This window comes from Helianthus annuus, chromosome 7, assembly GCF_002127325.2.
Source record: "Helianthus annuus cultivar XRQ/B chromosome 7, HanXRQr2.0-SUNRISE, whole genome shotgun sequence".
In the NCBI taxonomy this organism is placed as follows: Eukaryota; Viridiplantae; Streptophyta; class Magnoliopsida; order Asterales; family Asteraceae; genus Helianthus; species Helianthus annuus.
The window spans coordinates 129,672,767-129,689,987 of NC_035439.2; the positions used below are offsets into that span (position 1 = coordinate 129,672,767).

Here is a 17,221-nt window from a genome sequence, read left to right on the forward strand (position 1 = left end):
TAATCAAATGTTTAACTTCTTGGTTTTTAATTCATCATTCTAGCTTTACATAAAACACTCATACTTCTAACGTGCACGTTCGTGATTAATTACCTATGATTGGCACAATCGTGTCTTCAACCTTGCACGTTTGTGTACATCCTATCTAATTCTGACAGGATTGTGCAGTTAATGTTGCACACTTGTGCCAATCAATCTATTGTCTTACACGATCATACACTTAAGCTGCACACTGTTCATACAATACACAACCATGATCTTATGCCCCTATTCCCTAACATTACCCATCCATAACCCAAATACTATACTAATACTATAATTCTAAGACATTGAATAATATACCACACTTAGGTTATAGATTTTTACCTCCCGTAGCCGATCTCTCATGTTCTGCTTGGCGGTCCCCTGTGTCAGTCACTCAATTACCTCCTTCACTCACCACCAAAAATACTGGTACATCAAAAGTACTTATTATGGTACGCCTCATTTCACCGAGTATAACCACTATATCCCCGATATACCAAAAACATAGTTTGAAAGCGGGTTCAAACGTTCTGTCCTATACCATTGTTTAGTCGACACATTTTGAGCAAGAAAAACATAACTAGGAGCAACTATTTATAGCCAATTTCAAAGATGTGTCAGCATGCCACATGTCAGGTTCTCAACAACTTATATTTGGTGATGACATGTGTCCATATGATCCTCATGGCCATATGATTGTATGGCCATATGGCTCGTATAGGTCTATTTTAGTCAAATGCTAGTTTTAGCCCTTGGAATTGATCTTTATTGTTTTGGTGGTTATAGACCCTCAACTTCTAGCTTCATTTTGATAGTTTAACATCCTTCTACACACAACTTTAAACATTTGTTTAACGTCTTGGAATATAGACAATCTCCAAGTGTTCCTATTTATATAACGAAAACAAGAATGTATATGTGTTCAACTTTATCATTTTCAATTCGTCAACCCAACACGGTCGTTATAATGTTATGAAAAATGATATTAAAGGGAGGATATATAGTTTTTAGAGTAGCATTACTAGCATATAGCTTAGAGCATTCTCATCCCACCCTTTTTAGTTTATATACTCTCTAAATCAAAATTTTAGAGAATAATTTAAAGAAACCATTCAAAATATCACTCTATCTAATTCTCTATAATAAAGAGTAATTTTAAGAACACAAAAGTAAGTCTCTTTATTTAGAGGATCAAAAAGTAGCCTCTACGATTTATTGTAAGTGTATGAAAAAAAAGATAATAAAACAAGTGTTTGTAAGTAGGATAAAGAAAGAGATAGAGAATGAGATGCAAGAGTTTTTAAAATATATAAATTTTTAAAGGAAAATGTGTTTTTAGCTAAATTATATAGATATAAAAAGAGAATAAGATGTGAATGCTGTTATAGCTTACCGACTTTTAGTATAGCACAATATGAGGTATATTACTATAAAATAATTTCGAGGTGGTAAACTTATAAATAATTATGATCGTTTGAATAACCTTTAAGGCTATGATTACAAGCCTCAACTGTAACAACCCTAAAAATATCCCGAATAAACCCGTAATTAAAACCCCAAGTGCGCACGACGAAAATTATAATAATAAATCAGAAATTTAGCGGCTAAGAAAACTTGACGGTTGATGAACCAACCCGCACAAAAATACCCTTACTAAATTCATAATTAAAAAGCGAACCATTTAAGATCAAGACCTGAGCATACGCGATAAGAACTGACACAAAAATCGAGAAAAACGCGCGATTGGACAAAAAGGCGGCAGAGGACCGTGTCACCGCGACAGAAACATTCGCACCTTTTCGATTTCTGAAATCGATTCTTTGATCTCTCGTCACTCTGTTTCTCCGTATTCGTGTGTATTAAACCCTAATCACTGAAATAATACCTTGTCCGATTGATCCGAAACCAATGAACGGATGCAAAAGTGCTGCTTGAATAAGGCTATACTTTGTTAACTACGTTGAAGTTTTGATCTTGTGATTATTGTTAAAGTTTGAGTTGGGTTTATAATATGGATTATATTCCGTGAAATTAGGGATTAGAATCAGAAGGCTTAAAACTATAAATTCATTCACTGATAAAGTAGATGCTTAATTATCAAAAGACTCGAAACTATAAACTTACTATTAATCAAGAGACTTAGAATCAGGAGGCCTGTTAAATCAGAACTATAGATTTACAAGTTGAGACATTCTCTTTTTCTTCACATTATTGTGATGCTAAAATATTTTCAAAATCCTAAATGATTTCCAGTTATTACTTATAATTACAGGGGATTAAGTTTTTGTATTCTTAAATTACTGCCGGTATGTGGTGTTTTGTATCCACTACTTGACAAGCATTTCTATTGGACAACGGGTTAGCCAATAGTAATATGACCACATTCACCGAAACATTCACCGAAATGAGCATGTGACAAGTACTGATTTGAGTAATTGAAAGATATAAACAAATGTAAAAACCCTTAATACTGTAATTATAAGAATGTGTCATTTTATACAAATGAATGATCTCACCGGTATTTTGTAAGACCCTTATTAAAAGGACGAGATTTAATAATAAGTTACATGAATTTCATACTAAATCAGAGTTTACAAAAATTTTTCATGTTTGTAGACCATACATATTCATGACACATACCAAACAAGTTTTAAGGTAATACCTACTAGTTAACTACCGACTAGTTTAAACATTCAAAACATAGTTAACAAATCATTTACAACATCATCATAGTCTAGACAAAGTTAAGTTAACGCGGAAGCTTCAAAAAATAGTGTTCGGTTCTTGAAAGCATGCTTGATCACCATCCGGTATGTCCACATCATTACCTAGGGTCAAAACCAGTTAAAATGTTAGTTTTGACATTTAAATGAAATGCATAAACAAGTTCCTGCGTCAAAATATATAAAAAAATAATAATTATTTTCCAATACCGGTCCTACCACGTGTCGCGGGAGAATTCACGTAGGCCGTCGCGTGTCGCGGCGGCTACCGCGTGTCGCGGGGGATCGAATGAGATCTTCCGCGTGGCGCGGGAGAACCCCTTTTCCAGCAGGTGCAGGTTTAAAACCTGCACTTCTGCCCAGCTCCGGAAATTCACATTTTTCCAACTTCAAAAGGTCATAACTTTTTACTCGCTAGTCCGTGTTAACCGATTCTTTTTCCTATGAGTCCATAATAAAATTACGGACCTAACCATGTAAATTTTGCAGCACGGAAACCGAGTTACCAGCGATTCGTTCCTGATTTCCTTATTTTGATTATCCGACCCACTAACCGTAGTTGCATTATACCACATTTCAGTTTCTTATTACTCTTAGGCATGGTTACCCAATTCCCCAGGCTTATAACCTTGGCGTAATTGCGCCATTCATGGCTTTGTGTTCCCTTAGAACTAAAAGCTTGTTTCCTCGGAATTCAAACATTCCGTTTCTAGTGACTTTTGCAACTTACTTTTTATTGTTTGATCTGAAAACCCGGATTCACAAACCTTAAGTACCATAGTTAAATTCATAAGCGTAGTGCAATCCAACACTTAACAACATACTAGACTTTCAAGTCGCTACTTTCATGATTCTTTCTATGGCATCAATTCGACACGTTTGACTACATCGTGAAAACCATCACTTTATTAACAGGCCAAACCCAATTCCAAACCTTTATTTGACCCGTTTGATGGTCGAGTGAACTTCGCCACTTTAAAGACACATCAAACGCATCTATTACAGTACGACTCCATTTATACATTAAACCCAAACATATATGCATAATTTAACGAGACTAAAGTCACGTACCTTTAAAGCACACCTTTTTCCACGCGTATCCCCTCTGGCGTGTCTGCTTGACGTTCCGGATTCCTTGCCTAAAAAGTTCAATTCATAACAAGTTTAGAACTCTTTCATAAGCTTTAATACATTGTTTTCTAACACAGTCAAATCTGCGTTTTCACCCAACTTTTACATTTTAACCCTCATTTAGGCATTTTATCAAACACCTAGCGGTTCAGATTTCTACATGATCAAAACCAAGTTCATGACTTGAATTTATCACCCAAATTAGCTTCAATTAAAAAATTTTGACATATGTCTTAACATCAATATTTCCGAAGATTATCTCATAATTTCAATTTACACTAAAACAAGAGTCTTAATCCTAGTGTTTATCAAGTTCTACTAATTTATTAACCACTCACTATGGTGATTATGAACCTTACAAACATCATTTAAGATTTTGACAAGAATTCACCTAGGGTTTATCCCTAAACTTTATATCACTTCAATTTCATATTTACAACACAAACCAAGCTCAACACTCGATTTCTATCACATGCAAGGAATTCGGGTTGAATCAAAACAACCTAATTTGACATACCTTATGATCCCTTTGACGAGGTGATCATGAATCTATGCTCAGATTTCGATTTCAAGTTGATTTAAGCCCTCAATTTGTGGTTTTTGTGTGAATTAGGGTTTGGTGGAGAACCCCTTGTCGCCCTCTGCTTCTTGATCGACCAGACACACCCAAAGTGTGTGTTTGGTGTGTTTTAATGTTGTATTATGTAATTAAGTTTCAGATTTAACAACATGGACCCCTCGACTTTCATTTTGTTTATAATTAGACTTTTTAATTCACTCTTGTGTTACTACAAGACTAATAAACTAACTGGGTTATTTATCCTAGTTAGTTTATTCTTGTTTATTTTTCACTTTATAATTTTAATATAAAGTTTTCTATTTTCGGGGTGTTACAAGTCCACCCCCTTAAAAGGGTTTCGTCCCTGAAACCGAAATACGTACCAAATAGTGTAGGGTAGAGCCATTGCATTTCCTCCTCGGACTCCCTGGTGGTATCCGAACCCTTCCTATGCTCCCATTTAACCTTCACTTGGTTGATCTTTTTGTTTCTCAAACTCTTCACTTTACGATCTAAAATCGCAATTGGCTTTACTGCATAGTTGAGACTGTTATCCACCTCGATATCATCGTAGTGGATACGAGTAGTTTCGTCTGCTAAACATTTTCGGAGATGTGACACGTGGAATGTGCTATGTATCCCACTCAACTCCTCAGGCAGTTCGAGACGGTGTGCTACCTTACCAACTCGTTCAATGATTTTGAATGGCCCAATAAATCTTGGGCTCAATTTTCCTCTTTTTCTAAACCGAATTATCCCCTTCCACGGCGATACTTTCAACATTTACCTTATCGCCCACTTGAAATTCTATTGGCCTCCTTCGTATATCCGCATACGACTTTTGTCGATCCTGAGCTGCTTTTAAGTGAGTTCGGACCAAGTCGATTTTCTCATTCGTAGTTCGGATTACATCGGTATGAGCTAGTCCTCGTGGACCAACTTCTCCCCAACACACTGGGGTTCGGCACTTTCTACCATATAACATCTCATACGGGGCCATTCTTATGCTCGCATGATAGCTGTTGTTATATGAAAATTCGACTAAGGGTAGATAGACATCCTAGCTACCTCCGAAGTCAATAATGCAAGCCCGCAACATATCCTCCAACGTTTGTATTGTTCTTTCGCTTTTCCCATCCGTTTGTGGGTGGTAAACAGTGCTAATGAACAGTTTAGTTCCCATTTGTTCTTGGAATTCACGCCAAAAGTTTGAGGTAAACCGAGTATCTCTGTCTGACACAATGGATATCGGTACCCCATGACGTGCCATGATTTCATTGGTGTATACATCTGACATTTTCTCAGATGTATAAGTCTCACGAATCGGAATGAAGTGAGCACTTTTCATCAATCTATCCACGACTACCCATATAGCATCAAACCCGCGGTTGGTTTTGGGCAATTTGGTCAGCAAATCCATTGTAATTTGTTCCCATTTCCAAACTGGGATATCCAATGGTTGTAGCTTACCATATGGTTGCTGGTGCTCTGCTTTGACTTGCAAACAGGTCAAACACTTCTCCACATATTTCACAATATCTCTCTTCATTCCGGGCCACCAATAATTTTGTTTTAAATCATTATACATCTTGGTCGCCCCCGGATGTATCGAATAGCGAGATTTATGGGCCTCGTCAAGTAGAAGTGCCTTGGCTCCACATGAATTTGGAACCCAAATTCTCCCAAATCGAGTTTTCAATCCTTGGTTACCGTCCACCAAGTCTTTAAACTGCCCACCTATTATTTCCTTTTTCACATTTTCTTCCTTCGTTGCTTCAATTTGAGATTTCCGGATTTGGTCAAGCAAACCCGATGTCACAATTAGTTGCATCGATCGGACTCGAATAGGCGTATAATCTGTCTTTCGGCTCAACGCGTCCGCCACTACATTAGCCTTCCCGAGGTGGTAATGTATATCACAATCAAAGTCCTTGACAGTTTCTAACCACCGCCTCTGCCTCATATTTAATTCGTTCTGATCGAAGAAATACTTCAAGCTTTTATGGTCGGTAAAGATAGTGCATTTTACCCCATACAAATAATGCCTCCATATTTTTAAAGCGAACACCACCGCCGCCAACTCGAGGTCATGCGTAGGATATTTCTTTTCATGAGTCTTTAGCTGCCTTGAGGCATAGGCTATAACCTTGCCTCGTTGCATCAAAACGCAGCCAAGCCCCGAATGCGATGCATCCGAGTAAACTACCATATTATCCGTTCCATCCGGTAATGACAATACCGGTGCATGGGTCAGTTTTTCCTTAAGCGTTTGGAACGCCCTCTCTTGATCTCCGCCCCAGGTAAACTTTTCGTCCTTACGGGTTAGTTTGGTCAATGGCATAGCAATTTTGGAGAAATCCTATATGAATCTCCGATAATAACCCGCAAGCCCCAAGAAGCTTCTGATCTCCGAAGGGTTCCTTGGGGAATTCCAGCTCGCCACTGCTTCTATTTTCGATGGGTCTACTAACACCCCATTTGCACTAATAACGTGCCCCAGGAACCGCACCTCTCATAACCAGAAAGCACATTTTGAGAATTTTGCATACAACTTTTCTCTTCTGAGCGTTTCTAACACCTCGCGTAAATGACTCGTGTGTTCTGATTCATTTCTTGAATATACCAACATGTCATCGATGAACACTATCACTGACTTATCCAACATCGGCTTGCAAACCCGGTTCATGAGATCCATGAAAGCCCCGGGTGCGTTGGTCAATCCGAAGGACATCACAAGGAACTCGTAATGTCCGTACCGTGTACGGAAAGCCGTCTTCGATATATCTTCCTCTTTAACTTTCAACTGATGGTACCCCGATCTAAGGTCAATCTTGGAGAACCAATTTGCGCCTTGCAATTGGTCAAATAGGTCATCAATTCTTGGGAGCGGATATCAATTTTTCACCGTGAGTTTGTTCAACTCCCGGTAATCGATACACATGCGCATGCTCCCATCCTTCTTTTTCACAAATAGCACCAGTGCGCCCCATGGAGACACACTTGGCCGGATAAACCCTTTGTCTAGCAGATCTTGGATTTGAGACATCAATTCTTGTAATTCTGATGGCGCGAGCCGATACGACGCCTTGGCCACAGGTTTCGTGCCTGGAATCAATTCGATTCCGAACTCTACCTCCCGCTCTGGCGGTATTCCTGGTAAATCCTCCAGAAATACATCGGCGTATTCACGTACTACTGGTACGTCTTCAATCCTTGGCGATCTTTTGTCTGGTTCGTTCGCATATATCATGAACGCTCTGCATCCACGTCTCATGAGCTTTTGAGCCTTTAACATCGAGCACATAACGGGTTTACCCCCTTTTTCTCCATAGATGGTAACATGTTTTCCACTTGGAGATGTTAATTTAATCTCCTTGCGGAAACATACGACTTTCGCGTGATGTCGGGATAGCCAATCCATCCCGACCACTACTTGGAATTCTCCCATCGACATAGGAATCAAGTCTATTGGATATTCTTCATTGTCAATGCTTATCTTACAATCTAGGCATACATCACACACAAGGAAACTTTTGTTATCACCTATTTCTACCTCTAATGGCATAGGCAATTTTGTTAGTACAAAGGAAGGATGTCGAATAAATCCATGTGAAACAAAGGATTTATTCGCACCCGTATCAAATAACATGTGCGGGAATTGAGTTTATAGTAAATATACCTGAAACCACATCAGGTTCCCTTTTTGCCTTTGCTGCGGTTAATTGGAAAGATCTGGCTTTTGCTCTTGGTGTCTCAGTAGACGTATCATTGCCTTCCTTCTTTCCAGTCAACTCCGGGCACTCAGACTTCTTGTGACCCGGCTGATAACATTTATAACATACTGATACTTTCCCCGGGCACAACGCAGCAGTGTGCCCTGTTTTCCCACAGATAGGATACGGTTTGTCCTTAAACCGGCACTCACCTTTGTGCCCTTTCCCGCATATCTTGCAGTTTGATGACCCGCCTTTCCCTTCTTGTTTCTTTGAGGATTCTGTTGTGCGCGCGTTTTTTGTCGGGCTTGGATTGACTACCTGCGCCCTTCTTTCGCCTCTTTCAATCTGTTTTTTCAACTCTATCTCCCGTTCCCGAGCAACGTTTATAATCTCGGTGAGAGTCTCATACTTTGAAGGAGTCATAAACTCCCTATAGTCGACACTCAACATATTATAATAATAATATATTTTCTGCTCTTCATTCGTTATCAGTTCATCACAAAACTTCATTTTATCCATGAATGTTCCTGTGATCTTATCGATGGATTCACCCTTGTGTCGAAGCTGCATGAATTCTTCCTTGATTTTGTTAATGACTACCTTGGGACTATGATGTTTAAGAAATGGCGTCTTAAACTCGTCCCATGTCATAGCCTTAGCCGCTTCACTTCCGATCTCTTTCTTCTTGTTATCCCACCAATCTTTCGCCTGACCCCTTAACTGACCCGTGCCATAAGCTACGTAGTCATCCGTATCGCAATGGGTCCTTTCGAATACTCCCTCCATATCACTTAGCCACCGTTGGCATATTATCGAGTCAACCTCCCCATTGTAAATTGGCGGTTTGCACGCCATGAACTCTTTATAAGAACAAGGTTTTCGTCCTCCCGACTTCTCCTTTGCTAAATTGGTATTATCCTCCAATTTCTTGATTCTTTCCTCCACCACTGATAATACCGTGTTTTGGATTTTGTCGATGAAACCCGACAAACTGTTTTCGATTGCTTTTCCTACCTCTTCAGCAATCACTTCTCTCATTTGCTCGGTGACTCTTGGCACCGCATCATCATTACCTTTATCCGTCATCTTTAACTGAAATGTTTACATCGAACGTTAAACATTTCATCTATAGCATATGGTTTATTTACTTCGGTTTATTCAAGTTCATAACTTGTTTTCACCGCTCATAATTAATGCACTTTCCGAGTTTGAGTGTGTTAACACGCTCTTCCCATGCATATCTATTATTCCCTTTTTATACTTAGTAACTCTACTTAGAACAATTAACTCTTACCGGATGCTTGATCAAGCTTGAACCAAACACACTTTGTTAACAACCTTAAGCTCTGATTACCAACTTGTAAGACCCTTATTAAAAGGACGAGATTTAATAATAAGTTACATGAATTTCATACTAAATCAGAGTTTACAAAAAAATTTCATGTTTGTAGACCATACATATTCATGATATATACCAAACAAGTTTTAAGGTAATACCTACTAGTCAACTACCGACTAGTTTAAACATTCAAAACATAGTTAACAAATCATTTACAACATCATCATAGTCTAGACAAAGTTAAGTTAACGCGGAAGCTACAAAAATTAGTGTTCGGTTCTTGAAAGCATGCTTGATCACCATCCGGAACGTCCACATCATTACCTAGGGTCAAAACCAGTTAAAATGTTAGTTTTGACATTTAAATGAAATGCATAAACAAGTTCCTGCGTCAAAATATATAAAAAAATAATTATTTTCCAATACCGGTCCTGCCGCTTGTCGCGGGAGAATTCACGTAGGCCGTCGCGTGTCGCGGCGGCTTCCGCGTGTTGCGGGGGATCGAATGAGATCTTCTGCGTGGCGCGGGAGAACCCCTTTTCCAGCAGGTGCAGGTTTAAAACCTGCACTTCTGCCCAGCTCCGGAAATTCACATTTTTCCAACTTCAAAAGGTCATAACTTTTTACTCGCTAGTCCGTTTTAACCGATTCTTTTTCCTATGAGTCCATAATAAAATTACGAACCTAACCATGTAAATTTCGCATCACGGAAACTGAGTTACCAGTGATTCGTTCCCGATTTCCTTATTTTGATTATCCGACCCACTAACCGTAGTTGCATTATACCATATTTCAGTTTCTTATTACTCTTAGGCATGGTTACCCAATTCCCCGGTTTTATAACCTTGGCGTAATTGCGCCTTTCATGGCTTTGTGTTCCCTTAGAACTAAAAGCTTGTTTCCTTGGAATTCAAACATTCCGTTTCAAGCGACATTTGCAACTTACTTTTTATGGTTTGATCCGAAAACCCGGATTCACAAACCTTAAGTACCATAGTTAAATTCATAAGCGTAGTGCAATCCAACACTTAACAACATACTAGACTTTCAAGTCGCTACTTTCATGATTCTTTCTATGGCATCAATTCAACCCGTTTGACTACACAGTGAAAACCATCACTTTATTAACAAGCCAAACCCAATTCGAAACCTTTATTTTGACCCGTTTGATGGTCGAGTGAACTTCGCCACTTTAAAGACACATCAAACGCATCTATTACAGTACGACTCCATTTATACATTAAACCCAAACATATATGCATAATTTAACGAGACTAAAGTCACGTACCTTTAAAGCACACCTTTTCCACGCGTATCCCCTCTGGCGTGTCCGCTTGACGTTCCGGATTCCTTGCCTAAAGAGTTCAATTCATAACAAGTTTAGAACTCTTTCATAAGCTTTAACACATTGTTTTCTAACACAGTCAAATCTGCGTTTTCACCCAACTTTTACATTTTAACCCTCATTTAGGCGTTTTATCAAACACCTAGCGGTTCAGATTTCTACATGATCAAAACCAAGTTCATGACTTGAATTTATCACCCAAATTAGCTTCAATTAGACAATTTTGACATATGTCTTAACATCAATATTTCCGAAGATTATCTCATAATTTCAATTTACACTAAAACAAGAGTTTAATCCTAGTGTTTATCAAGTTCTTACTAATTTATTAACCACTCACTATGGTGATTATGAACCTTCAAACATCATGTAAGATTTTGACAAGAATTCACCTAGGGTTTGTCCCTAAACATTATATCACTTCAATTTCATATTTACAACACATAACCAAGCTCAACACTCGATTTCTATCACATGCAAGGAATTCGGGTTGAATCAAAACAACCTAATTTGACATACCTTATGATCCCTTTGACGAGGTGATCACGAATCTATGCTCAGATTTCGATTTCAAGTTGATTTAAGCCCTCAATTTGTGGTTTTTGTGTGAATTAGGGTTTGGTGGAGAACCCCTTGTCGCCCTCTGCTTCTTGATCGACCAGACACACCCAAAGTGTGTGTTTGGTGTGTTTTAATGTTGTTTTATGTAATTAAGTTTCAGATTTAACAACATGGACCCCTCGACTTTCATTTTGTTTATAACGAGTTGACGTTCACCCGCGCGATGCAGCGGGATGTTGGTTATGAATGTGTTAGTATCACTATATAAGATGTAAAAATTCTCAAGTTTATGACAAAAAAAAGTCTTCATTTTGCATATCCACCCTACAACAAACACCACACTAATACATTTTACTTTTATCTTTTCATTTTTTTTTGGGTAAAGGGTTACCCCGGTGATTCTATATATTCACAACAAATAAAATAAGTAGTGTAGAAAAACCCACACTAGTTCAATCATGGGACATGCCCCGTGAAAGTAAACAAAAATGACAAACAAGCAAACCAAGCTAAAACTATCCACTAGACTCACATCCAGCAACCAACATAAAAAAAAAACAAACAAACTACTCAACCACCATCGACATCTCTATGAACTCTATGTATCTCCCAATCACCAAGCAGCCTCTGGACGCCCGCCGTGTTTTTCAGCTTCACTCCCATCAATTTGTATCGAACCATTTGAATGATAGTTGCACTAATAGTTTCTGGAGGTCTTAATTGATTCTTAAACAGCCTAGCGTTCCGCTCTTGCCAGATCACATAAGCACTAGCCGGAACTAAGATTCTCGCAACTAGGTTATTAGCTGACTTCGACCGGGCTCGGACTAACAGCCAATCCACGACATCCCCCCATATAGGTTGAACCGAATCCATGCCTACCTTCTGACAAACCATACGCCAGGCTTGAGCGGAGAATTTGCATTCAAAAAATAAGTGACTATGAAAGTCATAATTCTCGTAACATAAAAGGCAACATATCATGTTCATATTCTTCCTTCGCGACATATCCTAACTCAGAATTTTGTCCTGAGTGAGTAATTTACCCCTCATGATTAACCACATAAAGAAAGCATGCCTCAGTATACACTGAGGGAACCAAACAATAGAGCACCAATCAATCTCTGGTTCTGCATAACGAATCGAATTCCAGACAGTCGACGCAGAAAAGTTACTAACATGATCACCTTCTCGCCACCTCATCCGGGCACATTTATTTGGATCAGTGATGATCTGGTCCAGCTGAATAAGAACAGGATAAACATCCCTCCATACGACAGGCCAACGCCATGCCCCATTTGACCGTAAATCAGCAACTGTAACATCCAACCTGAAACCCGCGTTTGTGATCGTTCTCGGAGACAAAAAATCTCCCAACGGCCCCAAAGAACACCAATTATCATGCCACACGGAAGTTCTAGCCCCATTACCTAACTCGGACCAAAAATGATACCTCATTAGAGGCCGAATCTGTAAAAGCTTTCGCCAAGACCAGCAACAATTTGTAGGAACAGTGCATCTCCAAAAACTTATACCTTTTAATCTGTAAGAATGGATCCACTCAACCCATAAAGATTGTCGGTTAGTAATAATACTCCAAATGTGAGAAGTCATGAGAGCTTTATTAACATCACCAATACGTCTAATGCCTAAACCCCCCCTCATACTTCGGAATATAAATAGATTTCCATGAAACCTTCGCCTTTCCTTTATGAAATGAATAGTATTGAGACCATAAAAAATTCCGCATTCTAGCTTCCAAATCATTAATCACCCGAGCCGGCAAAATAAACACAGAAGACCAGTAAATATGCATAGAGGATAGAACTGAAATGATAAGTTGAACCCTTCCTGCAAAAGAAAGCATCCTATTCCTCCAATGCATGATACGTTTCTCAAGTTTTTCCACAAGAACGTTGCAATATTTATACAAAAGACGCGAGGAAATGAGGGGAACCCCCAAGTACCTCATGGGCAACGAACCTTCCTCAAATTGCATAATTCTCAAGATAGCACTTTTAATGTAACTGGGAACGTTGGAAAAGAATACAGTGATTTTTTGAACACTAGGCACCAACCCCGACATCTTAGTGAACGTAGCAAGAGAAGACATAATAAACTTGGCCGATGCAATCTCACCTCGAGCAAAAAGAAACAAATCGTCTGCAAAACACAAGTTTATAATTTTCTGCCTTTCACATCTATTGTGAAATTTGAACGAAGAATCAATCCTTAGAGAATGATGTAAAATGGCTGTCAAAATCTCCATAACAAGAGTAAACAGGTAAGGGGATAACGGGTCCCCTTGCCTTAGACCTCGATTACCCTTGAAATAACCATGGACATTTCCATTAACACAAACAGAGTAAGAGGTAGTAGAAACATACCATAATCCAATTCACCATCTTGATATTAAACCCAAATCCAATAAGAATACTCCTGAGAAAACTCCAATCAACAGTGTCATACGCTTTTTGTATATCAACCTTAAAAGCATAACGTGGAGGCCCAGCATTTCTATGTTAATTGTGCATAAGCTCTTGAGTTAACAAAATATTATCAGATATTCGCCTACCTGGCACAAAAGCAGATTGGTTAACACTAACAATATCATTCAGAGCTCCTTTAATTCTATCTGCAACAATCTTGCTGATGCATTTATACAAAACATTGCAGCAAGCTATCGGCCGATAATCAGTAACAACCGAAGGGGTAGGGACTTTTGGGATAAGGACAATGAGGGTATGATTCAGCTCGCGCAACAAGTTCCCGGTATCAAAAAAGTCAATAATAGCATTAGAAATATCAACCCCGATAATATGCCAAGCACTCTTGAAAAATGCAGCAGTGTATCCATCAGGCCCAGGAGCTTTATCGATACCAATAGAAAACATAGCCGCTTTAACCTCCTCTACAGTTACCTGACGAATCATATGCTCAGCAATGGCCGGGTTCAACGTTTTAGAGAATAAATCAGGCGCTGGAGTAAGAGAAACGTCTCCTAGGCAACCCAAGAAGTTTTCATAATGGTTAAAAAACGCTTTTTGAACCATGTCACCTTCAAACACCTTCCCCCCAGAATCCTGAATAACATCAATGCGGTTGTGATGGTTCCTATTTTTCAGCGATGAGTGGAAGAAAGCAGTATTCATATCACCAGCTTGCAACCAGTCCACTTTGGACTTCTGTTTAAAAAAACGCTCCTCATCTAGCAAAACTTCCTGATAACTACTCGTAGTTCTAGCTTCTTCAGCTCGTAAATCAACATTCATAGGGTCCCGATCAATAGACTGCTGGAGAGAGTCAAGTTTATCTCGAAGAGCTTGGGTTTTGCGATGAAGATTACCTTGTTTAAACAATAAAGCACGAAGAGGCCGTTTAAGGAGCCGAAGTCTTTTAACAACACAAAATTGATGCACTCCATTGATTCTAGTATCCCAGGTACTTTTAACAATATCAAGAAACTCAGGTTTATGAACCAAAAAATTAGGAAACTTAAAAGATCTCGGTTTCATCTTACCAGCTTCAGGGATTTTTAAAATACACGGACAATGGTCCGAGAGTCTATACGGATGGAAAAGAGCAACTGCAGACGGAAATAACCCGACAAACTGAGTATTCCCTAAGACTCGGTCAATTTTCTTCAGTAATCCAACGCCCTTCTTTGGCTTTTGGTTCCACGTAAAATGGAAACCCGACCGATTAATGTCAAACATCTCAATAACGTCCACACACGCTTGAAATTCCTTCATGCCATTCGAAATAGATGAAACCCCCATGGATTTGTCTTCAAGATTCAAAGCAGAGTTGAAGTCACCCATAATAAACCAAGGGTTATTGCCAACCAGAACTTTATGCATGGAAAGACTTTGCCATAACACTCTACGCGAAACATAATAATTAGCAGCATAGACAAGAGAACCAAAGACCATTCTTTTATCCAACTTAAAAATAAGCTGGATGTGTATAACCTGATCAGATTGAGCCAAAACCATGACGTCAAATATAGCTGGATTCCAACCAATAATAATTCTAGTACCTTTATCACACTTTGCTCCATTGGATGTCCACTCCCAAGAACGAAAAACAGATTTACAAACTTTATCCAGCTTACCCATATCAACATGAGATTCCAAAATAGCACATAGACTAAGATTATAATCCTTCACCGCCTGACGAACCTCTGATCGTTTTAGAGGGTGGTTCAACCCCCTTATATTCCACGCAGCGATACTAACCATCGGTAACGACTGGAGAAGGAGTGCTTGCCCCTTGTTTACTATGAATTTTTAAAGTCCCATTCATCATAAAATCATCCATTTCATTGTAAACCTCCTAAACCTCATCTTCATCTGAATCCACGTGCCTCTTACCCGACTCCGAATCTCTCTTAGTTGTACCCGAAGCCTCTCCCACTTCATTAAGAATATCAAACGGATTATTCGACTTGGAAGTGTTTGACGTTGAAGCATTGTTGCTGCCACCCTTAGGTTTTGGCCCCACAGGACGATATTCGAACTTAGACTTTTGTTTGTTTACAGGAATTCCAGTCTTTCTAGCAGCTTTCTTCCCATACACTTCAGTGTATCCCTCCTGATCAACGATAGGCATCTTCTTTATTGGTTTATTTTGTTGAGCATTGCGCTTGTGAACCTCTTGTTTAGCTTTAGCTGGTTTCATTGGTTGCTTCGGACACATCTCATTAGAGTGACCAAACACACAACATGTGGCACATCTATACGGGTTCCACTCATACTCCAGATACATAGTCTCTTTGATGAAACCCTCCCCTTCCGGTTCGGGAATTGCCATTGTGATTTCTTCTCGTGGCTCTTTATCAGCCGAGATCTCAATCAACGCTCTTGCATAACTGGTACGACCCCATGAGTCCATGCACATAGACGTAGTAAACGAATCCAGCATCTTTGGTTCCCCAATGGTTATTGCAATCAAGCTAAGACCATCCTCCGTATAAGCTGCTAGAGGAACTTCATGAATTTTGACCCAAATTTGTACCTTCTTTACCTCTTTCTTTTCGAGCTTAGTAGTTGGAGTCCATCTATCAAGAAACAGTGGTTGGGATCTGATTATCCAAGGCCCATCCTTAAGTACATTCGACATACCAAGCTCATCATTAAATTTGAAAAAGAAATAACCATTCGCGTTCATCATAGTTTTTTTGCAAGCCATATTTCTTCCAATTCGATCGAACAAAGTAATCAACCACTGGATAAGCTACCCGATCCCCTAAAAAATACCCATAAAGAGTATTAGCCATCTTATCCTGCACCGTACGGACAGATTCCCTTGGCAGAACTACATCACAACCTTCTTGTATTACAGCGCTGGCAAGTGACTGGAAATTGAGTTTCTTAGAATTATTAGCAGCCACCGTATCTGCATATGACATAGACCTTGATGAAGAACCAGTACTCGGCTGAGTTCCATGAGACTCAGCATTAGGCATGTTAATACCCACATCACCAACAGCCAAGTTTGTACCCGCACCCCCATAATCTGGTAAAGGAACCCGAACAGTTATCTTGGATAATTCATCAATCACGTTAATCTTCTTAGCATCATGCTGCGGCAATTGCACAGAACCCCTTCTAGGTAACACCGGATTACCATCTATTTTGATCACACGACTAGTTATACCCTTATATTGTAAAGGCGGCTTACCTCGATCTCCAAGGGCAGAATCATCAGGTTTGTTCTGATTATCCATTGTGAAATAAACACCTCTGTCACTTAAATAACGAAAACAACAACCATGCACCAAAAAAATACGAACACCAGAATCTCAACAAGAAGAAAGCCGAA

At 39.2% G+C, this 17,221-nt stretch overlaps 2 protein-coding genes across 2 annotated transcripts; both read right to left on the minus strand.

The window, feature by feature from the left end:
- Nucleotides 1-3,630: 3,630 nt before the first annotated feature.
- LOC118480270 lies at nt 3,631-9,008 on the minus strand. The gene is made up of 4 exons (XM_035975030.1): nt 8,659-9,008; nt 8,117-8,583; nt 3,819-3,886; nt 3,631-3,720 (listed from the first exon to the last, which is right to left on the minus strand). Exons 1-4 carry the CDS (start codon nt 9,006-9,008, stop codon nt 3,631-3,633), a joined length of 975 nt encoding a protein of 324 aa, XP_035830923.1.
- A 6,725-nt stretch (nt 9,009-15,733) lies between these two features.
- Nucleotides 15,734-16,519, minus strand: LOC110876361. Its single transcript, XM_022124533.1, has one exon. The coding sequence runs from the start codon at nt 16,517-16,519 to the stop codon at nt 15,734-15,736; it is 786 nt and encodes a 261-aa protein (XP_021980225.1).
- Between the last annotated feature and the right edge of the window lie 702 nt (nt 16,520-17,221).

Coding starts and splice junctions, on each gene's coding strand:
- LOC118480270 (XM_035975030.1), bottom strand. CDS start 9,008: ATGGCGTGCAAACCGCCAATTTACAATGGGGAGGTTGACTCGATAATA. Junction 3,887..8,116: donor GGAACCTGATGTGGTTTCAG/GTATATTTACTA, acceptor TGAACTTTTTAG/GCAAGGAATCCGGAACGTCA. Junction 3,721..3,818: donor GAAAAAGGTGTGCTTTAAAG/GTACGTGACTTT, acceptor GTGTCTTTAAAG/TGGCGAAGTTCACTCGACCA.
- LOC110876361 (XM_022124533.1), bottom strand. CDS start 16,519: ATGTCGAATGTACTTAAGGATGGGCCTTGGATAATCAGATCCCAACCA.